Source organism: Hyla sarda, chromosome 12 (assembly GCF_029499605.1).
Source record: "Hyla sarda isolate aHylSar1 chromosome 12, aHylSar1.hap1, whole genome shotgun sequence".
In the NCBI taxonomy this organism is placed as follows: domain Eukaryota; kingdom Metazoa; phylum Chordata; class Amphibia; order Anura; family Hylidae; genus Hyla; species Hyla sarda.
The window spans coordinates 9,284,293-9,309,292 of NC_079200.1; the positions used below are offsets into that span (position 1 = coordinate 9,284,293).

At 43.7% G+C, this 25,000-nt stretch overlaps 1 protein-coding gene across 4 annotated transcripts in view; it reads right to left on the bottom strand.

Moving 5' to 3' along the window:
• The window catches only part of STAT3 (signal transducer and activator of transcription 3), a 102,688-nt gene that overhangs the window by 12,735 nt on the left and 64,953 nt on the right, over positions 1–25,000 (bottom strand). For all 4 annotated transcript variants that reach the window (XM_056548161.1, XM_056548162.1, XM_056548159.1 and 1 more), the window contains exons 8-17: positions 22,681–22,832; positions 21,732–21,890; positions 17,410–17,502; positions 16,126–16,185; positions 15,039–15,068; positions 13,916–14,009; positions 8,909–8,956; positions 5,047–5,130; positions 2,877–2,975; positions 707–842 (exon numbers count right to left, since the gene is read on the bottom strand). In XM_056548161.1, coding sequence (XP_056404136.1) covers positions 707–842; positions 2,877–2,975; positions 5,047–5,130; positions 8,909–8,956; positions 13,916–14,009; positions 15,039–15,068; positions 16,126–16,185; positions 17,410–17,502; positions 21,732–21,890; positions 22,681–22,832 — 955 coding nt within the window. The remainder of the gene's footprint in view (positions 1–706; positions 843–2,876; positions 2,976–5,046; positions 5,131–8,908; positions 8,957–13,915; positions 14,010–15,038; positions 15,069–16,125; positions 16,186–17,409; positions 17,503–21,731; positions 21,891–22,680; positions 22,833–25,000) is intronic.

Genomic DNA, 25,000 nt, shown 5'->3' on the forward strand with positions numbered 1-25,000 from the left:
TAACTTTTTTCATCAAATTTTTCACCAAGAAATGATGCAAGTATCGACAAAATTTTACCACTAACATAAAGTAGAATATGTCACGAAAAAACAATCTCGGAATCAGAATGAAAGGTAAAAGCATCCCAGAGTTATTAATGCTTAAAGTGACAGTGGTCAGATGTGCAAAAATGGCCGTGTCCTACAGTGAAAATTGGCTGGGTGCTTAAGGGGTTAAAGGGGTACGGTGGAATTCTTATTATTTTTAATCAGCTGGTGCCAGAAAGTTACCGTAAACAGATTTGTAAATTACTTCTATTAAAAAATCTTAACCCTTCCAGTACTTTTTAGCAGCTGTATGCTACAGAGGAAATTCTTTTCTGAATACATTTCTTTTGTCTTGTCCACCGTGCTCTCTGCTGACACCTCTGTCCGTATAAGAAATATAGGTTTGCAATTAGGATTTTCTCCTGCTCTGGACAGTTCCTGATACGGACAGATGTGTCAGCAGAGAGCACTGTGGACAAGACAAAAATCGAAATTTAAAAAGAAAAGAATTTCCTAAAAAGTACTGGAAGGATTAAGATTTTTTTAATAGAAGTTATTTACAAATCTGTTTAACTTTCTGGCACCAGTTGATTTAAAAAAAGGTTTCCACCGGAGGACCCCTTTAACAGGATGTGGCATAGCGGTAATGTAAAACTAATTTTATTTATTGGGAACATACCAAGAAGTTTCTCAGCCAGTGTGGTCAGTTGCTCAATGCTGAGGCCACGTTTTGTGGTGGAGGAGAACTGCCAGCTTAGAACCTCGGCTACCTGATCCCATGTTCCAATGGGGGGTTTAGTGAAGAAGTTAACGTTCTGAAGGTGAAAGAAAAATGTATACAGGTTAATAATTCCGTAGTGTGTACATCGTAAATCCCCACATGAATGGAGGGGGCGTGGCCGTGACCTCACGACCACTGCTGCTAAAATTCTGCGTTTAATTAGAACACCGGGTGCTGCAAGAGATTACAGGGGCTCAGCAGCAAGACCCTCGTAATCAGACATCCTATCCCTTGGATAGGGGATAAGATGTCAAGCAGCAGAGAACCCCTTTAAACAAGTGATATTCTACTTTCAGTGTTCGATAAAGTGCAATTTCCAAACTGCTGAATTTCTGCCCGGAAATATTCCAGGCGGTGATTCTGTCTGCACTGTGCTCTGCGGAAATATGTTGGTGCTAGGACCGCGTGAAAATGCAATATCACCATTGAGGGCAATGCAGTCGGGTAAAATTCCACCACGAAAATTCTGCAGTGTGCAGCAGAATCCTATTGAAAACCACGGGACTGTGGATGAGTGTGGATGAGTAATAAGTGTACAGAAGCCATGGTTTAAAGCAAACAGCCTAATCCTGTCCTGAGAGCAGCTCCGTAAACTACATTAAGCTTTTCATTACCGTGCATATACCAAAGAAGACAACATAAGTGTTACTTCTATTTAAGGGGAAGCAATATTTTAACATAGGGCAGGTTAAATGAGTACTGTGGTGTAGGACAATTAAAGGGAACCAATCATCAGATTTTACCCTATATAATGCTTGGTAAAGCGTTATATAGGGTAAAATTGTTGTCCTCACCATCCTGCCTCCAGGGATGGTGAAGATATGAAGTTATAAACTAGTCACCGCCACGGCCGTAAGTAGTCACCTGGGCGGGGAGCTCCTCTTACCTACTCCCGTTTTTCTGCAGGCAGCGACGCCCCCTCCGCTTGATTGATGGGCCGCGTCATCGTTCCGCTCACTGAACAGACAAAGCAGAGCGTTGACGCGGCCCATCAATCAAGCGGAGGGGGCGTCGCTGCCGGATGAAGCACGGTAGTAGGTGAGAAGAGCTCCCCGCCCAGGGGACTACTTACGGCGGCGGCGACTAGATTATAACTTCATATCTTCACCATCCCTGGAGGCAGGAGCGTCCCCCGGGAATGGTGAAAATAAAGATTTTACCCTATATAACGCTTTGCCAAGCGTTATATAGGGTAAAATCTGATGATTGGTTCCCTTTAACCCCTATCCGAATGCTGGGACCCCCACGATCTCCTGCATGGCCCCCACCTTTCCTATTCACACAACTGTGTCGACCCCCGTACAGAGGGGTGGCCAATACCCCTCTTTGCATCCCAACGGGAAAGCCGGAGATACAGCGTTCGAGCATCTCTGGCTCTCCCATACAGACACATGGAGAAGGCGTGTTGACCACCGATTCATGTGGGGGTCGACAGTCTTCTTGCACAGAACAGAGACCACTCCGTGCACAAGGAGAGCTGGGCAGAAGAATGCCGGTAGTCCCATAGGTCAGACACTTATTCCTTATTGTTTGGATAGGGGATAAATTGTCCTGCACCACAGTACTCCTTTTAAGCGGTTTGCATACAAACATAAAATGGCAAAATTTTAGGGTTTGTATTATGGCTAGAAAACCTCGACCATTGTGGTTGGCTGCCGCTAACCAAGCCCAGTGGTTGGCTGCCGCTACCCAAGCCCAGTGGTTGGCTGCCGCTACCCAAGCCCAGTACGTTGCTGACGTATCAACATTTTATTTTGAGACTGATTTTTGTTTTCCATTTTTCCTTGTTACATACAATGTTAATCCCTGAGGAAACATACAAATTCAGATACAGAGAAACAAGTTGGGTAGGATTTTGATATACATCTTGGTTGCGCATCGTATCAGACACTACTGACATTTATTTTATACGTATAGATAAATATATCCTTAACCCGATGATTTATGTAAATTCATATGATACGATTCTATATAGTACTCCTACCTTATGCAGAAGGTTGTTTTAAAAGGCATTAGTAAAGGTTATGTTTTAGGGGATTTTAGTGTATAGAACAAAGATAAATCTTACCTTTGGGTTGTTGGTGAGCATGTTGTACCAGAGAATAGACGCCCAGGCGTTCGGCATCTGACATATGTTGGATATTACAACAACGGGCAACGAATGGGTCTGCATAGAGAACAAACAGGTTCCCTCATTTTGTTATTAAATCACATTGTCCTTTTTCAATTCTTCAATTGGTGACCAAAGCAACTGATGTAAAGACGTCAAAAGGAGTAGAACACAATACGACTAGGTAGCCTGATAACAGCTACAGGTAAATACTAAAAATTCCATGTATATGCACGTACACACATTTATGTGCGATATTTAAGGGGTATTCCGAGTTCAAAGTACTTACGTGGGACCCTGTGTCATGTGACACTTATCCCCTATCCCACGGTTTCCAACCAGGGTGCCTCCAGCTGTTGCAAAACTACAACTCCCAGCTTGCTGGAAGTTGTAGTTTTTCCCTCGATGTACAAAACTGTCTCTAATGTATACCCATCATGTGAACATATGACTATATGTCTTGTAATTTTGTGTACCATATATACACCTGTAAAATAATAGTAATAATGATGGGAACCCTCCCAATTCAGGACAAATATGGCCAATGTAGACTCTTATTGCACACACACACACACATATACATATATATATATATATATATATATATATATATATATATATATATATATATATATATATATATAATATATAAAATATATATATATATAAAATATATATATATATATATATATATATATATATATAAAATATATATATATATATAAAATATATAATATATAAAATATATAATATATAATATATAAAATATATAAAATATATAATATATAAAATATATAATATATAAAATATATAAAATATAAAATATATAAAATATATAATATATAAAATATATAATATATAAAATATATAATATATAAAATATATATAATATATAAAATATATATAATATAAAATATATATAATATAAAATATATATAATATATATAATATAAAATATATATTATATATATATATATACATACACACACACACACCCCCCAAGAAAAATTGGAGCTAATCAAAAAACAACAAGGACAATGTCTATTAGAAATACAACGTACATATAAAATTTACAATAAAAAGCAGGAAATGGACACCAGAAAATGGGTAGCATACCCGGGACGGATCTATATAAATAGTATTTGCATTGCTGCAATTGTCACTTAATATAAGTAATTTACAAATCTGTTTAATGTTCCGGCACCAGTAAATAAATAAAAAATAAAATAAAAAATTATTATTATTATTATTTAAAAAAATAAAAAAAATAAAAAAAAAATTAAATAATAATAATAAATAATAATTAATAATTAATATTTTTTCACCGGAGTACCCCTTCAACAGTTCTCTCGGCTCGAGTCTGCCAGAATTAGAGATGGGCGAACTTACAGTAAATTCGATTTGTCGTGAACTTCTCGGCTCGGCAGTTGATTACTTATCCTGCATAAATTAGTTCAGCTATCAGGTGCTCCGGTGGGCTGGAAAAGGTGGATAAAGTCCTAGGAGACTCTTTCCTAGGAATGTATCCACCTTTTCCAGCCCACCGGAGCACCTGAAAGCTGAACTAATTTATGCAGGATAAGTCATCAACTGCCGAGCCGAGAAGTCCGTGACGAATCGAATTTGCTGTAAGTTCGTTCATCTCTAGCCAGAATGAAAGCCACTCCTGGAGCAGCTCTGTCCTGGGTCATAGAGGAGGGGGGTGGGACCGTAATAGGTCATATATTAAAGGGGTACTCCGCTGCTCAGCGTTTGGAACAAACTGTTTCGAACGCTGGAGTCTGGAGCTCGTGACATCATAGCCCTGGTGTGACTGCATGAGGGGGCGGGGCTATGACCTCACGAGCTCCGGCTTCAGCGTTCGGAACAGTTGGTTCCAAACGTTGAGCAGCGGAGTACCCCTTTAAGATTAATATCTTCATCAGACCACCCCTTCAATAGTATGAAAAGTAACACAAAACTTCACTAAACCATGAAGAATACTCCACATTAACCATTCAACTGACAAGCGCACCATGTAACCAGCCTGTGCATCAGGTAATCGCTTCCATTATTAGGTTTTCCGTATCACAGATCAAGAGGAACTGGTTGGTGTAGACATTTTTACTATAAACAATGGATTTCTTACCTCGAGATCGATTTTTAAGCCTTGGTGATAAACTTCTGTTTCGAATGTGATTAAGTGAAGTTCTTCAGTGACGATAAGCGATGCCTGGAATAAAACGATTCAATTACCAAATATCAATGTTCTAGCCTTAGGGCCCTATTGCACGGCCAAGAGCGCCAAACCCTTAACTTAGCGTCTATTTATTAAACCTATTTCAAAAGGTCAATGCGTACGGAGTTCGCTGGTTCCCTTTGCTTCATTCGTTCGCCATCCGCACTTCCCCTATTACACAGGGAGATGTGCGGCCGACATGCAGATTTATAAACAGGACAAAACGATCGGCTCTGATAAGGGTTTTCTCGACCATTGATCGATCACCGGCCCTATTGCATCGGGCGATATCGACCTGCATGTAATAGGGCCTCTAATGTTAAAAGTGCATACGTTCACCTTTGAATGCAATATTCTGATTTACATACATATATATTTAACCCCTTAAGGACTCCATTTTCCATTTTTGCACTTTCGTTTTTTCCTCATCACCTTTTAAAAATCATAACTTTCAATTTTGCACCTAAAAATCCATTTGATGGCTTATTGTTTGCGCCACTAATTCCACTTTGTAATGACGTCAGTCATTTTACCCAAAGATCTACGGCGAAACGGGAAAAAAAATCATTGTGCGATAAAATTCAAGAATGGGGGCTTCCGTTTCTACGTAGTACATTTTTCAATAAAAATAACACTTTATCATTATTCTGTAGGTCCATACGGTTAAAATGATCCCCTACTTATATAGGTTTGATTTTGTCGTACTTCTGGAAAAAATCATAACTACATGCAGGAAAATTTATACATTTAAAATTGTCATCTTCTGACCCCTATAACTATTTTTCCGCGTATGGGGTGGTATGAGGGCTCATTTTTTGCGCCGTGATCTGAAGTTTTTAGCAGTACCATTTTTGTATTGATCTGAGTTTTTGACCGCTTTTTATTCATTTTTCATGATATAAAAAGTGACAAAAAATAAGCTATTTTGGACTTTGGAATTTTTTTTTTGCGCGTACACCATTGACCGTGCAGTTTAATTAACAATATATTTTTATAATTCGGACATTTCCACACGCAGCGATACCACATATGTTTATTTTTATTTACACTTTTTTTTATGGGAAAAGGGGGGGGGGATTCAAACTTTTATTAGAGGAGGGGTTAAATGATCTTTATTCACTTTTTTTGCAGCGTTATAGCCCCCTCTAGTGGCTATAAAACTGCATGCCCTGATCTCTTACATTGATCACTGGTTTCTCATAGGAAACCATTGATCAATGATTCTGCCACTTGACTGCTCATGCCTGGATCTCAGGCACTGAGCAGTCATTCGGCGGTCGGACACTAGGAGGCAAGGTAGGGGACCCTCCTCGTTTCCTGCAGCTGTTCGGGATGCCGCGATCAGTGTGGCACGCTATTAGCCACGGGTCCCGGCTGCTATAGAATGGAAGCAGACTCAGGACGTACAGGTATGCCTATTTGTAAATTACTTCTATTAAAAAAAATCTTAATCCTTCCAGTACTTAGCTGCTGTATTCTCCACAGAAAGTTGTGTAGCCCTTTCCAGTCCGACCACAGTTCTGCCACCACTGTCTGTGTCAGGCAGGGGAGATTTGCTATGGGGATTTTCTCCTGCTCTGGACAGTTCCTGACATGGACAGAGGTGGCAGCAGAGAGTACTGTGGTTAGACTGGAAAGAACTACACAACTTCCTGTGGAGCATACAGCAGCTGATAAGTACTGGAACGATTAAGATTTTTATATAGAAATAATTTACAAATCTATTTAACTTTGACACCAGTTGATTAAAAAGAAAAATTGTTTTCCACCGGAGTACCCCTTTAATCTGCATAAATCATTGACTAACACCTTACATTACTTATCTAGTTATCAATCTGCAATACAATTCTGCAGCTATAGTGTGAATGCAGCTATATAGAGCTGAAACCTCCCAATTCTCGATGTCATAAAGGAGAAGTATGAACAAAAAAAAAAACGTATCCCCTATCCGCAGGACAGGGCCCTGGCTCTTTGCGGGAACGGACCCTCGCACGAAGCGGCGGCCAATACGCCCCTCCATATCTCTCTACAGGAAAGTCGAAGACAGCCGAACGGCTCTCCCATAGAAATACATGGAGGGGTGTGTCAGCCGCTGCTTTGTGCGGGGGTCGACACGCTCCGTTCCCAGGAAGAGTCGGGGCCCCGTACAGGAGTGGGACCCCTGGTGATCTAAAACGTATCCCCTCTTTTGCGAATAGAGAATAGGTTTTTGTCCATTATATATCTTCTTTAAAGTCTCACAAATCTTTTTCCGGCAAATGGAATTCTGGGAATGTTCTAATACCAGATTATAGTAAATTATAAATGCAGCACACCAAACGGATGAAATAAAAAAAAAATTCTGGTTTATTCCATGATGTAAAGACAACGTTTCAGTAGCCTCCCGCTAGCGGGAGGCTATTGAAACGTTGTCTTTACATCAAGGAATAAACCATCATTTTTTATTTCATCTGTTTGGTGTGCTGCATTTATCCATTACTATTGTGTTGGACCTGGTAACCGCAGACCTATGCAGGCGCGCACCCCTCTTCATTTAATTATTTTAAATTTTATTTTCTCTCTTGTATGTGCTTGTATACTGCTTGTATTTGGACTTTATACCATGTTATAGCTAATAGTTTGCTGTAATGTTCCAGCGCTCACATTATCCAAAAGGCATACATTTTAGCAGGAAGTATAGACCTGTAGTTGTAATATGCTTTCCTTATATAGTGCAACAGAAATCATAAGACTCCTTGCAGTTCCCATTTTGTAAATCATAGGTACTCATCATTAAAAAATTAAGCTTTAAATTAGCACAACTTCCCTCCATTTGTGTGATTGACAACATATTTTTTAAAATCACTTCCTAAAGTCTTGGCCACTAGGTGTCTCACTTCCCTACAATCTGGGGTTCAATGCATGTTAGGGGATTTCCATCTCTAGCAGCAGAGAGACCAAGATGGAACACAGGAAGGAGAGAGGCTGGATTGACTGCATGCAACCTGAGCCTGTGTCTCCCTCTTTTAGTGAACCCTGTGCTCCAGAAGATCCACCAAGTGCCTGAAAGGTAAATCAAGGCTTCTATTTTATCGTTTAACCCCTGTCCTGGGCAGCTGTCCCCTGCACAAATACTTGTGTTTTTACTATGTACAAAGTGCTGCCTCCTGAATGTAATCCCCTATACCCTCACTTAGTTTGTCATAAGCAGCAGCAGTTCACCATTCAGACCAATCTAAGAATAATCTATTCCTTTACGTACTGTTGCTAATTTCCTTTTAGCTCAAGTAGCATTTGGCAACCCAAGTTCATCAATAACCTTTTAACTCAACACCCCCCCCTTCCCAATCACATGCAATTCATAGTACAGAACTAAGCATTCCAAAATATAGCTTTAAAAGTCCACAACTTCCCCGTCATAGTGAAGAGGAATAGGTTCAGTCCAGAGGAGTAAGGGAAAGGAAGTGCCTGTGTGAGTATTACTGGCAAACAGTTCAGCTCTGGTTCCACACCCTACAATCTAGAGAATGAGAAACTGTTGTAGACCATGGAGGGGACTCTCACTTAAGAGTGTGCCAACAGGAGAGAGCGCTAAAATCCCCTTGTCACCATTCTAAAGGGTTAATGTAACCAAATAGGGCAAAAAAATGTATTCATTTCCTACAGAACAAGAAGGGATAACAGAAGCAAGAAGTTGTACAGATTTACATATCCACTTGTGGCATCTAAGTACACACAGTGATCCCACATACACAATGCAAAGAGACCAACATAGAGGAATATTCCTACTTACATCACAGTTCGCTCGCCCACCATTGCCACATCGCTGTTCTCTTAAAGTCTGGAAGAAACACAATTAGTAAAGACATCTAAACGAAAAAAATTTGCACTGATTTTTTATTTTGAAAACACAGACATCTTTATTGCAGTAACATATGTCCGTGCAGTAACATTTGTAGCTATTGTAAGGAATGGGGTTAGAATTACTTAAAGGACATCTGCAGCGTTTTAAACACTTATCCCCTGATCTCAGGGGGGTCCGACCGCTGGGATCCCCTGCGATCTCCCGAACGGGGCCCCCACATTAGCGCTCAGTGAGAGCGCTAATGCGCGTAGCGTTCGATGCTTGATTTTTATTTTATTTGTTTATTTTACTTTTTTCCTATTAGATAACCTATTTGGAATGAAAAATGAAAACATAAAATAAAAAATAATGTTAAGTCCAAATTGCAATCTCACATGGTGTCTATATTGAATTTACATAGGTTTCTATCTTTCTGGAGTTTCAAGAAGCACCTTTTTGAACTTGAATAAATGTTCACGTGAACGTTGCACCAGATGGGTGGTTACCATTGGTAACGGATACATCGACAATTGAAGTAAAAGACCAAGACTCAGATCGGCCAAATGAATGAGTAACACATTGAAAAATATGCTTTTAACAGTACATCTCAAGCAATGGTATTAAGAGGAGATTGTATGTATGCATATACAGTTTAGTGCTGGGCGGTATACCGGTATGAACCGGATACCGTTTTTTATTTTCTCCCACAGTATGGATGTTTGCCCATACCGCTATACCGGTCGGGCCCCTCCTCCACCCTCCGAGTTAATAAAAAAAATTAAACTTACCTGTAATGGGGGCGGTCCGGGCCATCAATCCTTCCTCTAGTGTCCGGCGGCATTCCGGGTGGAGGGTGAACCGGTCCGGGCTGTCCTTCTCCGGGGGTCCTCTTCTCCACCCCGGGCAGGCTCCGGCCTAGTACGCTGCATAGACGCCGGGACGTCCGTGATGTCAGGTGCGTCGCTGCGCACGGACGTCACTGCGCAGCGGCGTCTATGCAGCGTACTAGGCCGGAGCCTGCCCGGAGTGGAGAAGAGGACCCCCGGAGAAGAAGGACAGCCCGGACCGGTTCACCCTCCTACCGGAATGTCGCCGGACACTACAGGAAGGATGGATGGCCCGGACCACCCTCCCCGGACGCTCCCTGCAGCAACTGGGAAGGCGAGTCAGGGTTCTGGGATGGACATGGGTCTGTATAATATACTATACCTACAGTAGGCCCTCCAGCTGTTGCAAAACTACAACTCCCAGCATGCCCGGACAGCCAACGGCTGTCCGGGCATGCTGGGAGTAGTAGTTTTGCAACAGCTGGAGGCACACCTAGTTGGGAAACACTGACCTATACTATATACTACTATATAGTCCAATATGCTGGGAGTTGTAGTTTTGCAACAGCTGGAGGCTGTAGGGTTGTTTGTTACATCTATTTAAAAGGGAACTCCACTGCCCCAGTGTTCAGATCATTTAGTTCCAAAAGCCCATTTAGTTCCACTACGCCACCTCAATGCAAGTCTCAATGTAATAAAAAAAATACTGTGAAATACCGTGATACATTAGAAAAATACCGTGATACTCATATTTGGCCATATCGCCCAGCACTAATACTGATAATGCTTATTCGGAGTTTAATCATGTAAATCTATATCAATATTCCAGGCCAGATTTTCAAGTCAGTCCGGTAACCAGTGGGTTCAAAGCCCCCCACCTGAGTGCAATGAATACGTCCGTCTATGGTTCTTCCATTTCTCCATGTATTTTAACATGTGTTAATTAATTGATGACACATCAGGTCATGTGACCTGGCGTTTTTGTATTTTAACTTGCATGATTCGTGTAACATGTCAGTCTACGATTAAGCACTTGCGTGCGAAACGCGTCCGACGTTGCCCTTTGTCAAGTGATTTCTGTGAATTTTCCAAATAAAGAACAAGCTTTTATCCGCATCCCAGCGCTGGACAATTTCTTTCTTCTATAGTTTACAAGGCCGAGGGCGGGACCGGTGTGTCCATGCACAGGTGTAGTGGAATTGGTCGGTGCAGAGCGATACTGGAATTTGCTACTTAGAGAGGTTGATGGTACACCCCCTCCCCATACAGCTCTATGGGGGAGGCTTGTTGGCCATAACGTCATGCTGTGGCCGGCACGCCTCCTGCACGGGAGGGCCGCGGCCCCGTGCAGGAGATCGTGGGCGTCCCAGGGGTCAGACCCCTAGTGATCAAACACTTATCCCCTATCTTGCGCAGGGGATAAGTTGTTTTCGGCCACAGATGGCCTTTAAAGGACTATATCTGCAGCCAAAGACATTTATCTCCTACCCAAAGCATAGGGGATAAGTGTCTGATCGCGAGGGGTTTGAATGCTGTGATCTCCTGTACGGGGCCCCCGCCATGTATCTCTATGTCAGACGGAGATGCAGCGTTCGTGCATCCCCGCCTCTCCCATAGAGCTGTATGGAGGGGGCATGTCGTCTACCAGAGCCGCGGTAATGCTGGTTCTTCATACAGGAGATCACGGGGGAGACTGCAGTGCTCCTTTAAACAATTTCATGGACAGGAATAGACCAAAATGACCAATATCTAAATACACACTGTCTTCTGCTAATGTCAGTAGTCTAATTTTGCCTATTTTGGTTTCGATCACACCTATAATTCACCCACTGATAATGGATAAGCCCTGCAGATAAGATTCCAGCTGCATAGCGAAAGTAAAACAGAAAATAGGAACTTCAAGACTATTGCGCACGTTTTTAGTGGTCAATGTGAAAATGCATTTTTTTTTTTATAGAAAAGTTAACCATAGAAAACAGGCATTATGTAAATGTATATTCTTTTTACCCCTTCTGACAAAAGCTGTGTGAGGCTAAATGGCCACCTTGCTCCCTTCTTACCAGGCTCTGGTCCCACTGCTCTCAAGCCGAGTTGCCGATTCACATAGCGCTTGTGTGGACCGGAAGTAACTTTCTCAATGTAACTCTATGGCTGCATTCACACGGCCGTCTAGACCTGTTCCGTTCTTCTCCCGTAAAAATTAAAAACTCACTTTAAAAAAAAAAAATTAAATAAAAAACGGACAACGGATGCACATGAATGCTATCCATTTGTATCAGTTTTTGTTCTGTTAATAAATAAAAATAAAAAAAACGGAAAATCAGTGCAGACGGGTGCAAACGGATTGTAAAAAAATCCCATTGACATGAATGGGATTTTTTTTTAAACCGTTTTGAATCAGTTTACAGCCTGCAAAAAAGGAAACAAAAAACGGGGATAAAAAAAAAAAAACGGGGACAGATGGCCGTGTGAACGCACCCTATGAGACGCTCAGCGAGTCTCGTGGAGTTAACGTGGCCATGAGACTCACTGAGCCCCTTCTTTCTTCTTCCCCATAAACGGTTCCTCTAGGAAGAGGGGAGGGGTAAGCCGCAGGCCTTGGGTTATCTCACACAAAACAATAGGATCAGACAGTTGGAATCCAAAATGCCTAATCCTTTTATCTCCTGGCGTCATCTGTTGGCAGAGAATAAGGAGGCGGTCATACAGTTTAGACCAGTGGTCCCAAACTGTGGCTCTCCAGATGTTGCAAAACTTCAACTCCCAGCATGCCCGGACAGCCATAAGCCTGTCTGCCTTCTCTAAAGGATCCACGCTGTCCCTGAAAGGTAAATCAAGACTTCCCTCTCAGGTCATCTCTTTGTGTAGTGTCTCAAACCGTGGCCCTCCACATGTTGCAAAATTTCAACTCTCAGCATGACCAGACAGCCAACAGTTGTCTGGGCATGCTGGGAGCTGAAGTTTTGCAACATCTGGAGAGCCACAGTTTGGGACCACTAGTTTAGACAGTTGGCTGAGCAGCTTGAATTGACACTTCCCTAAAGCAGTCCAGGCATGCTGGGAGCTGTAGTTTTGCAACAACAGGAGGCATACTGGTTGAAATCCCCCTAGTCTTAAGTGTATTGGCACATTTACATTGAGAAAGTACCCTCCAGTCCACACCAACCCCAGTGTAAATTAAAAGGTCACTCTGGAGAGCAATGGGGACCGGAAATGATGTATCAGGGATACTGGGCCACCCTTGACCCGCTTATGCCAGGAGAAGAAAAGTATTTTTGCTCAGAGTGGCCTTTTAATAATTTGAGGTCCCATACACTAAAGGGTAGGGTCACACGTAACGGATCCACAACGTATTTTACGCTGCTGATCCGCCGGTGACCCGACCCATTTTGTGCCTCCAGCTGTTGCCACCCCCCCGTTCTCCTGCCTCGCCCCTGGCCTGCTCGTAGCGGCAATCCACCGCTACGAGCAGCCACACAGGGGGAGAGTCCACTGAGACATCGCGGAGCAGCTGCAATGTCTGGGTACACTGCACATCACGCTTGCTCCGCTATGTCAGAGTGCACTCGCCGACCTGCAGGCCCCCTGTGTGGCTGCTCGTAGTGGCGGATTGCCGCTACAAGCAGGCCAGGGGCAGGATTAGGTGGGGGAACGAGGGGGGGGCATAGCAACAGCTGGAGGCACAAAATGGGTGGGGTCACCGGCAGATCTGTAGTGTAAACAGATCCATTATGTGCTACCCGACACCCCCCCCCCCTCCGTATACCTCTATGGGAGGAAAATGGCCGATCAGATCTACCATAGAGATATATGGAAGAGGCTTTCGGTCGTCATTTAGCGCTGGGGTCAGCGTGTCCCGCTAACAGGGAGAGCTGGGGCCCGGTACAGGAGATCCCAATGGTTAGACCCCAGGCAGTCTAAAACTTATTCTCTATGCTTTGGATTGGGGGGATAAGTTTTCCAGCATGATAGATCTCCTTTAACGAAAGGTTGGCCAACCCCATAGACTATGTGTATATGGAACCTCCCAAATCCATCCCAATGATTTGCTAAGATAGTACATTTGGCCTAGTTTTATGTGAAATAGGAGCGGACCGTTAATGTACTAAACAGAGATACAAAGCCTTACCAAATGTTTGAATTCTGCGGACAGGCTTCCATTGTTGGATTCCTCCATGTTCATCACCTTGGTGTTTGTACCAAGGATATTGAACTTGCGAGAACTGAGAAAAAGCAAAAAGGCTCATTTATGATCAATCTGCATCCACCTACAACCTCAAACACCAACTGCACATTTATAAGGCTCCAAACTAGGTACTGGCGAGAATAATCTGATTTCCCAGGGAATATTTGATGCCACTGAATAAGTCTGAATGTAGCAGAATAAAATTCATAGCTGGCAATTCATATTTAAGTTGGACAAACTGCAATTTAAGTAAGACCGATCAGTGAACATCTAGTCTGGAGGAATAAAAATTTAGTTGTGACTGTATACACAGAAGGAGCTATCTGACTGATACATATATACACACACATATATATATATATATATATATATATATATATATATATATATATATATATATATATATATATATATAAATAAATAAATAAATCGAAAATATAAACATGAACAAAGAAGTCATCCAGCTCCCAAGATGCAATAAAAGTAGTATTCTTTATTGATCCAACAGATAGGATGGACACAAAGAAGCAGAAGCTTCTGTGTGTCAATCCTATCTGTTGGATCAATAAAGAATACTACTTTTATTGCATCTTGGGAGCTGGACGACTTCTTTGTTCATATTCCGTACTTGGCCGAGGGCGGGACCGGCACGTCCGTGCTCAGCTGATGCATGTTCCCTAATAGGTGGTGAGCGGAACCGGTATCTTGTTCAAACAAAAATATAAACATATATATGTGTGTGTGTGTGTGTGTATGTGTGTATGTATGTATGTATGTATGTATGTATGTGTGTGTGTGTGTGTGTGTGTGTGTGTATGTATGTATGTGTGTGTGTGTGTGTGTATGTGTGTGTGTGTGTGTGTATGTATGTATGTGTGTGTATGTATGTATGTATGTATGTGTGTGTGTATGTATGTGTGTATGTATGTATGTGTATGTATGTATGTATGTATGTATGTATGTATGTATGTATGTGTGTGTGTGTATGTATGTATGTATGTATGTATGTATGTGTGTGTGTGTGTGTATGTATGTGTGTGTGTAATGACACAAATATGTTTCTTACCCTCTGAGTGCAGCAACATCTCCAGAATCCCTATAAATACAAAAAAAACAACAAAGACAAATATTAGACAAGTTCCAGAAAGGAAAAGGCAGCAATTCTAAGTAGCAAGCCTTTTCATCCCAATAATTCAGACTGCTGACGTTGGGTAGCCTTGCTGTACAGTTTTACATGATTTCATCAGATCTTACTATGCATGTGTCTCTTTGGTTGCACTGTTCCTTTTAGACTAGGTTCACACTGTGGAATTTCTGCCAGAGATCACGCTGGCGGCACTAGGACCACGCGGATTGCATTGCCATCCCCATAGATGGCAATGCATTTCTGAGCAGATCTCCCAAAAAATCCACCCAGCAATGCATTGCTGTCTATGGGGGAAGCAATGCAGTCTGCTCGGTCCTAGTGCCGCCGGCTCGATCTCCGGCAGAAATTCTGCAGTGTTAACCTAGCCTAAAGCCTCCATCTCTAGCTACATAGAAGGGACCGCAGATTGCCATGACCTATTGGCTCTTGATTGGCAGGCCACAGATTCTTATGCAAGTGCATGGCTCACCTTGTTTTGATGACTTAAAGGGGTACTCCGCTGCTCAGCGTTTGAAACAAACTGTTCCAAACGCTGGAGCCGGGAGCTCGTGACGTCATAGCCCCACCCCCACTTGACGACCCACACCACCCCCTCAATGCAAGTCTATGGGAGGGCCCTCCCATAGACTTGCATTGAGGGGGTGGGGCGTGAGCTCATGAGGGGACAAGGCTATGGCGTCACGAGCTCCCGGCTCCAGCGTTTTGGAACAGTTTGTTCCAAACACTGAGCAGCGGAGTACCCCTTTAAAGTGTTCCTGTGATCAGCAAAAACTTTAGTGTAGAAAATAACATTATATTATATAAAATATTTTTGCCAACAACTGGTACACGTTAAAGAGAAGCCAATGTTCACGGCGCTCAGCATAGTGCTAGCCCTTACTTTGCAGAAAATATTGAAGGTCTTAACATCCACCCACCAGCGGTGATGACTTCTGACACATCTTTATATCACGGCAGAAGATTTCATTAGAGATACACGAGAAATAAAGTTAAATAAAATATTTACTTATCAATGCAGACTTTGATCTTCAGCTGGTAATTAAGTTCAGGAAACTTGACAAGAAGCCTGTGAACAGAACCAGGACACAATGTCATCTGATCAATACAACTTCCACAAACTATTCCATTTGTTAGTAAATGTCCTAATTTAGGCAGCGGGCATGCAATGTAATTAGGGATCGACCGATATGGTTTTTTTAGGGTAGATACCGATAATCTGGGGAGGTTAGGGCCGATAGCCGATAACTTATACCGATATTCCGGTATAAGTTATCGGCTATTTATCCCCTGCGACACCGTTGCAGATCATTGATTTAAAGCGGGCGCTTTAAATCAATGCACTGCAGTGGCTTTTGCAGTGCCATAGGCCGCCGCCGCCACCCACTTCTCTCCCCCTGCCTGTCCAGGGGTCCTGAGACCCATCACCGCCACCGCTCCCCCTGCCGCGCCTAGGGGTGCCTCCAGCTGTTGCAAAACTACTACTACTAGTTTTGCAACAGCTGGAGGGCCTACTGTAGGTATAGTATATTATACAGACCCCTGTCCATCCCAGAACCCTGACTCACCTTCCCAGTTGTTGCAGGGACCGTGCGGGGAGGGTGGTCCGGGCCATCCATCCTTCCTGTAGTGTCCGGCGGCATTCCGGGTGGAGGGTGAACCGGTCCGGGCTGTCCTTCTCCGGGGGTCCTCTCCTCCACTCCGGGCAGGCTCCGGCCTAGTAACGCTGCATAGACGCCGCTGCGCAGCTACGCACCTGACGTCACGGTGTAGCGGCGTCTATGCAGCGTACTAGGCCGGAGCCTGCCCAGAGTGGAGAAGAGGACCACCGGAGAAGAAGGACAGCCCGGACCGGTTCACCCTCCACCCGGTATGCCGCCGGACACTACAGGAAGGATGGAAGGATGGATGGCCTTGACCACCCCCATTACGGGTAAGTTTAATTTTTTTTATTGACTCGGCAAAAATCCATACCGTGGAAGAAAAAAAAAAAAAAACGGTATCCGGTTCATACCGGTATACCGCCCAGCACTCCGGTGGGGGGTGCGACGTGGTGCGGTGGGTCGGTCGCGGTCGCGGTGCGGCGGCTCGGTGGGCGGTCGCGGTGCGGTGGTGCGGGGGGCGGGGCATTATCGGCTTATCGGCAAGGTAATTACCTTGCCGATATAGATAATGCCCAAAATCATGATTATCGGCCGATAATATCGGCCATCCCAATAATCGGTCGATCCCTAAATGTAATGTAATGTCAGTGTATGTTGGCCTAGACTCTGTAGTGAACGTTCTTCATTACCTGACTTTGGTAGTGAACTGTACTCCTGTCTTGATCACCAGGGGCCGGTCTGGATGCATTGGCATACAAGGCTGTCTTTCCACTACAAAGGCACTAAGGGAAAAAAAGTAAAAATAAAATGGTTACAACCAATTAACCAAAAAGTTCCTAAATAAAGCAGCCAGGAACACACAATTCACATGATATAATAAAACCCCTGCCATCCATAAGATTAGATGGACTATTGAGCCAGTATTTACAAAACTTTCAAAGGGATATTCTGTGACTTATACACTGATGTCTCATTCTCAGTAAAGGCCACCAATGTTGGATCGGCCGGGGGCGATGACACCCACGCCAACAACTAACCGGCCCTGACACATACACAGCGCTAGATTACTGTGATGCAGTTTTCATTTCCTTCCATAAAAGCTGTAGTAACCTGGCATTACCAATACGCAACGAATGAACCCATCTGTATGTGCCAGAGCAGCGGCTCTGCTGATCAGACACTGATGCCCCATCCTTTGGATACCCCCTTTTAAAAGGGCAGCGAGTCAAAAGGAGGGCACAGACTTGTCATCTATTGGGTGATGGTTACTAAGCTATAACAGCAACCATACCACTGGTCATTTACACATACCAATACCAAACACCAGAGACCAAGGTATGTATTATCACAAATTAATCTTTATTGAAAACATAACATGATAAAAACCATATAAAAACATGTATAGAGGTAGATGGGTTGTACAGGTGAAAGTATGGAGAGAAAGAGGAATGTTATAGAGATTATAGCATAAAAGAATGCGATAGGATTACAGAGGGCATATATACAGTGATCCCTCAACTTACAATGGCCTCAACATACAATCGTTTCAACATACAATGGTCTTTTCTGGACCATTGTAACTTGAAACCAGACTCCACATACAATGTACGGACAGTCAAGATCTGCGAAACGTGTCAATGGCCGGAAGAACTGACCAATCAGAATGGGCATTTTATTGGTAAATCACCTGTATTACTCAAGTACATGCACTGACTGGTGTCTGGTAGCGCCCCCTACAGTACAGGGAGGAACTACAAGTTCTGTACTACTCCTTACCTGTGCCAGGGTTAGCTGCTCCTTTTGGACACCAGGTAAGGGCGGCTCCATTTGGGACACTGTGTGTACTGTATAGGACCCTGAAGAAGCTCCTGTCCTCTACATAATCCATTGTTTCCCAACCAGGGTGCCTCCAGCTGTTGCAAAACTTCAACTCCCAGCATGCCCGGACAGCCAAGGGCTGTCCGGGCATGCTGGGAGTTGTAGTTTTGCAACAGCTGGAGGCACCCTGGTTGGGAAACACTGACAGTGATTACAGCTCCCAGCAGATCTTTATTACTTTTATATGTAAGGATTTGCTTTATCTATATTAGTTTTCTATTTATTTTTCTTTAATCCTCAATTTTTTCCCTATTTTTTGATGACATTTTGGTAGCTTCAGAACGAATTACCAGGTTTCCATAGAGTTCTGGTCTCAACATACAATGGTTTCAACATACAATGGTCGTCCTGGAACCAATTAATATTGTAGCTTGAGGGACTACTGTATTGGATAGTCACTTCATAATGTTACATCTCAATGACTGACAATAGTATGCATAATATAAACCCAATGGGGTAACACATATACTATAGTAATGAAACAAGAGGACACTGGGATAAAGCAGTTAATACTGAATCACATAAAATGACATTACCAAACAAAAAATAGTCATGCACCCTGCCTGGACCCCTGTCACCTCCTCCCTGAACACGCGTTTTTTGCACGATGCTTCATCAGGGGACACGTGTACGTTTATGCTATAATATGGTCTATAACATTCCTCTTTCTCTCCATACTCTCACCTGTACAACCCATCTACCTCTCTATACATGTTTTTTTTTATATGATTTTTATCATGTTATGTTTTCAATAAAGATTGATTAATTTGTGAGAATACATATCTATTGGGTGATATAAACCACTTAGAGGAAATCTGATCAGCGTCACCTGCACTAACCTGTCAATAGACAGGCAGAGCAGGCGACACTGATGACAACAGTACTTACCTTGTCCCATTTCGTGCTATCGTTCTTCGGCAATACTCTTTGGTATCTTCAGCTCCGGGCCCCACTTGGAGCATGGGCGGAGCTTAGTGACGTCACCGCTGCAGTTCTCTGCTGGGTCCCACAGCTAGCAAACAGCAGCGGTGATGTCCCTAAGCTCCGCCCATGCTTCAAATACCTACAGAGGCATACTACCTGCAAGGGGACCTACCTACAAGATAGACAAACTACCTGAAGGGGTGTCCTATCTAATGGGGGTGGGGGGGGGGGGGGAACCACCTACAAGCGATTCTTACCTTGCAAGGGAGGCAACATCTGTTTGGCATCCGTGACGCCAAATGGACATTGCCTACCTTGTCCCTGCATCTCCTCCCTTGACATGGCAGCTGAAGTGATCCAATGTTTTTGCTGTGATCCAAGAATAAACAAGATCCTTCATGACTTTGTGGCGAGTGCCATGTTTTCAATTTTCTTGTTCCTGGAATATTGTTGGACACTACATTTCTTCTATGCATAGAGCACAGCAGATGTCAGGAAGCTGGCGTTCCACTATAGTGTCTACCTGTTACAAGCAAACTAACACCTGCACCATCCATTTGACTTACCTAAACTGGGCAGGCTACCTGCCGGGGGCAAAAGGCATATGGGGGGGGGGGGGGGGGGGGGTGTACCCCGCAGTAAAATATTTTTCTGAGGTGTATCTTTAGCTGAAAAAGGTTGTGAAACACTGTTCTAAGGTATAACAAAGCAACCAAAGCACTTGTGCTAGAAGAGGTCAACGGTTACAAAGAAAGGGAGGAAGCGCCGATTGTGGTTTACAGCAATAATGACGGTTCGTGGTATCTTCTGCCTCCTTTATACAGGAAAGGTTACAAGGCATTTCCACAACAGAGCGAGCATTCTAGGGATCAGAAAACAACAGCATGCTCCACTTTCCATTCAGAATGTTATGGACATGACTTGTATTGTACTCTAAACTGCTGTAGATCTGCATTGGAAATCTGCCATGTTCACACTTCTATGATTGTATACTGATGAAATGAATGTATGGGGAAGTACATCTTACTGAACTAATCACAATCCTTTCTATTATGTAAGTGTTCAGGAGAAATGTGTCCGATCTGCTGCAGGTTCCTATCACTTGAACGTTTCGTTACCTTGATCATAAAGTTATCAGGCTGGCCACATATGACTCTGCAAGGACATTTCTGAACATCCTTGCACAGTTTGTAGATGCAGTGAAATTGCGCAGTTGCAGGAGGGGAGTGGCGACTGTCAGAAACAGCTGGACTCTCTGGAGAAAAGTTAGTTTTTGTGCTTAATATATTCCATTTTGACATAATCCACGTCTAAGAAGTTACTAGCGCATGTTGAGATCCTGCTTTTCCTGCCCTTGTCCATCTCTCACCTCTCTGGAGAAAAGGCAGAGATGGAGTATTACAGCAGGTTCAGAAGAAACTGCAGGTGGCACTACTGCATATAACAGATAAAACACCAAAAATAGTGTCCAGTTAAATTTTTATTTTTTAAAAATTTTTTTTAAAATCAACTGGTGCCAAAAAGTTAAAAACCGATTTGCAAATTACTAATATTAAAAATATCTTAATCCTTCCAGGAAATTATTTTCCTTTTGGAACACAGAGCTCTCTGCTGACATCATGACCACAGTGCTCTCTGCTGACATCTGTCCATTTTAGGAACGGTCTTAAAATGGACAGATATGTCAGCAGAGAGCACTGTGTTCCAAAAAGAAAATAATTTCCTCTGTAGTATTCAGCAGCTAATAAGTACTGGAAGGATTAAGAATTTACAAATCTGTTTAACTTTCTGGCACCAGTTGATTAACCCCCCCCCCAAAAAAAAAACAAAAAAAAAAAACATGGCCAATCACCATTAAAACGTAGTCTTAATTCTTCCGTATTAAAAAGCGCCCATGGTCAGGCAGCCATGTCCATGGGCGCTTTTTATTACAGAAAAATAAAGGCTACATTTGAGTGCCCATGTTTTTTTTTGCATATTTTCATTGTGGATTATTACAGCACCTGCCTTCCCAGACGCTGTTTACATGGCGCCTATTACAATTTAGGGAGCGGCCATGACTATTTATGCTTTTGTCACCGCAATCATGGCTGCTGGGTGCCAGGAAAAAGGAGGCAGCCTTGAGGACTGGGCTGCTCTAATGAGCAGAGCCAGAAAAAATAAAAAGACACGTTTTATGGAAGCAAGTCCCAGTCAGTCAGCTACACACCTCTTCATGAGATTTCTAAATAATTCCACAATCCTCTCCTCTAGCATGGGGCGGTGCTGAATGATTGGGTCTCCCTTGTAGGAAACTTTTTGCTGCAATTCCTCAAGTTTCTTTATCTGCTGTCGGGTCTGCAACTGAGATTCAGCCAGAGATGTTATCCTGTAAAAACGGGAAATCGACACAGATATAGTAATAATAAGATAGTCATAGGAGGTCATTAAAAAAGGTAAATCATTGCTCTAGTGAAACATATAAATAGATTATTTCTCGCACTTCTCTTTCAGACTGCAGTAACTACACAAACATCAGAAGCCTTTGCTAAGTAAACATTAATATATACACATCAGGGGATATTTATGAAACTTCGCATCATACTCACCAAGCGGGTGGGACTTTGCGCAGAAGGATCATGCCTGCCCGTGTGTGCCAAATTGACTAGGATTTACGCCTGCTAGCATGCATAAGTTGAAGTCTATGTCAGTTTCATACTGGTATAGATTTCTAAGGCTGCCACAAGGGCAGTGCCTCGATTACTCCAGAGTAATTGAACACTGGAGGGGCTTCATTTACAGAGGTAATCTGCCCCTAGACGACCCATCATAGCCGTCACGCCTCTTCCCATAGACATGAATGAAGGGGGCGTTATGGCTGTGGTCACCCGTCATCTGGCACGGAGCAGAGTTCAATGACTGGGGTGACGTGCCGGAGTCGCAAGGTGTCCCAGCGGCAGGACCCCCGCAATCCGACATCTTATCCCCTTTGGATAGGGGATAAGATGTTTGGGGACGGAGTACCCCTTTTGGACCTTCGTAAATTCTCCCCATCCTCTTCACATGAACTCGGTATTACGGGAATGTAAACTTCATCTTCCCATTGTCTTTCATTTACAGGAGAGTACTTCTTATCATATCCAATTTATTCAGATGTTACGAGTAAAATTGTTTCTCACCAGTTTTCCAGTCTGTCCAGACAGATGTTTGGAGGTCCACCAATGCATGCTATCTGTTGTCTCCTTTTCCAATCTGCCAGCTCCTCATCTGTTAAAGTCTTCTGGACATACTCCATGGCTGAGAGGAGCCCAGCCAGGTCACTGATTATTGTCTGTCATGAATAAGGAGGGCAATATTATATAATGCAGTTTATGTAAGGACAAGCATTCTAGAGTAATATCTTAAATGCCTCGTGTGCATGTGTGCATGCGTGTGTGGGCGCGCACGCCTGCCTGCCTGCCTGCGTCTGCCTGCCTGCGTCTGCCTGTCTGCCTGCCTGCGTCTGCCTGCCTGCCTGCGTCTGCCTGCCTGCCTGCGTCTGCCTGCCTGCCTGCGTCTGCCTGCCTGCCTGCGTCTGCCTGCCTGCCTGCGTCTGCCTGCCTGCCTGCGTCTGCCTGCCTGCCTGCCTGCGTCTGCCTGCCTGCCTGCGCCTGCCTGCGTCTGCCTGCCTGCCTGCCTGCGTCTGCCTGCCTGCCTGCGTCTGCCTGCCTGCCTGCGTCTGCCTGCCTGCCTGCGTCTGCCTGCCTGCCTGCGTCTGCCTGCCTGCCTGCGTCTGCCTGTCTGCCTGCGTCTGCCTGTCTGCCTGCGTCTGCCTGCCTGCCTGCGTCTGTCTGCCTGCCTGCGTGTCTGCCTGCCTGCCTGCCTGCGTGCCTGCCTGCGTGCCTGCCTGCCTGCGTGTGTGTTGGCTTCTCCCCTACCCCCTTTCACCTGCCAACAGATTATTTTGGCAGAAGAGAAGTATCAGGCATGTTTGATTTTCACAGCACAACTCTTTTGTCTTTGGGGTGATAAGCTGCTGCCAGAGTGGTCTGGCAGCTGCTTATCTCATCCCCCATAACTTATGAACATTTGGCTAAGCCAAACAGTCACATGTATGGGACAATTGGGAGAGATCGCTGTCATCTGTACCAACATCTGGCCGACAATTATTGACAGCGTGTGGGCATCTAATACCAAACTCTAACCAAACTTTGGAGAGAAAAGAACAGGGAGCAATCAACCAACTGATGAAATCCATACACAACACATAGCGTGAATAAATAGCAAGTCAACCTGACACACCAGCCAATCCAATATTGTTCGCCAAGTGTTGTGCTTCCAAGGTGCCCCACAAGTCAGCACCTCCAGCCGTTTGAGACCACTTTTTTGTTGTTGTTTAAAATGTATACTTGGAGGTGTGTAAACTCCTTATGTTAATGCGCCTTGAACATCTTCCAGGCAGCATTAAGGTAGCACCTGTGAGGCCATGCACCTATATTAGGCACCTTAGGTGGGGCTTGCAGTCTGTCTCCCTCCTCCCATTGTATGTGTGCTCAGTCACGCTGGAGGGTATCTGGGAGGACTCTGTGAATCGACCTAATGCTGCCTTAATTGCCCACTGGCCCCTGTTTTGCTTATCACGCACAGGTAGGTTTAGAGTTAGGTCCCGTGCCATTTGAGGAACCTTGGCGTTGGTGTGCGGGCTCTGGTATGTCCTTCATATAAGGATATACTGGCGAATGTCAGTGTTGAGGGATAGCCAATGTCACTGTATACATCTACCACAGTAGTGCACCCATATTCCTGTATTGTATAAGTCAGCCATGTTGTATCATTCTGGGACAATGCTTTAACGATCTAACAAACAATCCTTGGAGAAGTGTCACAACCTCTTTGTTCAGCTGATTTATAAGGGTATCAAAATTCAGATTCTTACCACTCAGATATTGATACCATAGCCTAAAGACGAGCTCTATTGAATTTAACTGGAAACATAAGAGATTCTACAAATTGGTAATACAACTGTTGCAGACTAAGGATATCTTCAAGCATTCGCTCTATAAAAGGGACCTGTCAAATATTTACATTAGGACCCCATGGGCGTCATATTTAGACTCCATACAATCTAGAGATCGTACAGCTCTGTAAGCAACAACCCACACAGATGTTGTAACTCGATTTTTCTATGTATACTACTGCAATGGGACTTTAGATCGGTTAGGGTCTCAATGCCAAGACCTCCTCCAATTGTAAGATAAAGCCAGGTGAAGCTTCACTCCATGGCTAGGCGCTCACTCCGCCTCAGTGCAGGAGACACACGCTCTATAAACTTAAAATCGAGCCACACGCTTTATCCGAGTTTATCTAACAATTGGAGTCTTGTCAGCACTAAGACCGATCAAAACTTCTGATGGGACTGTGCGACAAACCTTTAACTACATGACAGTAATGCTTTAGGGTTCTTGCCAAATCTGCTTTGTGCAGGTTCCGATATCTGGTATATATGATGTAGTATATACA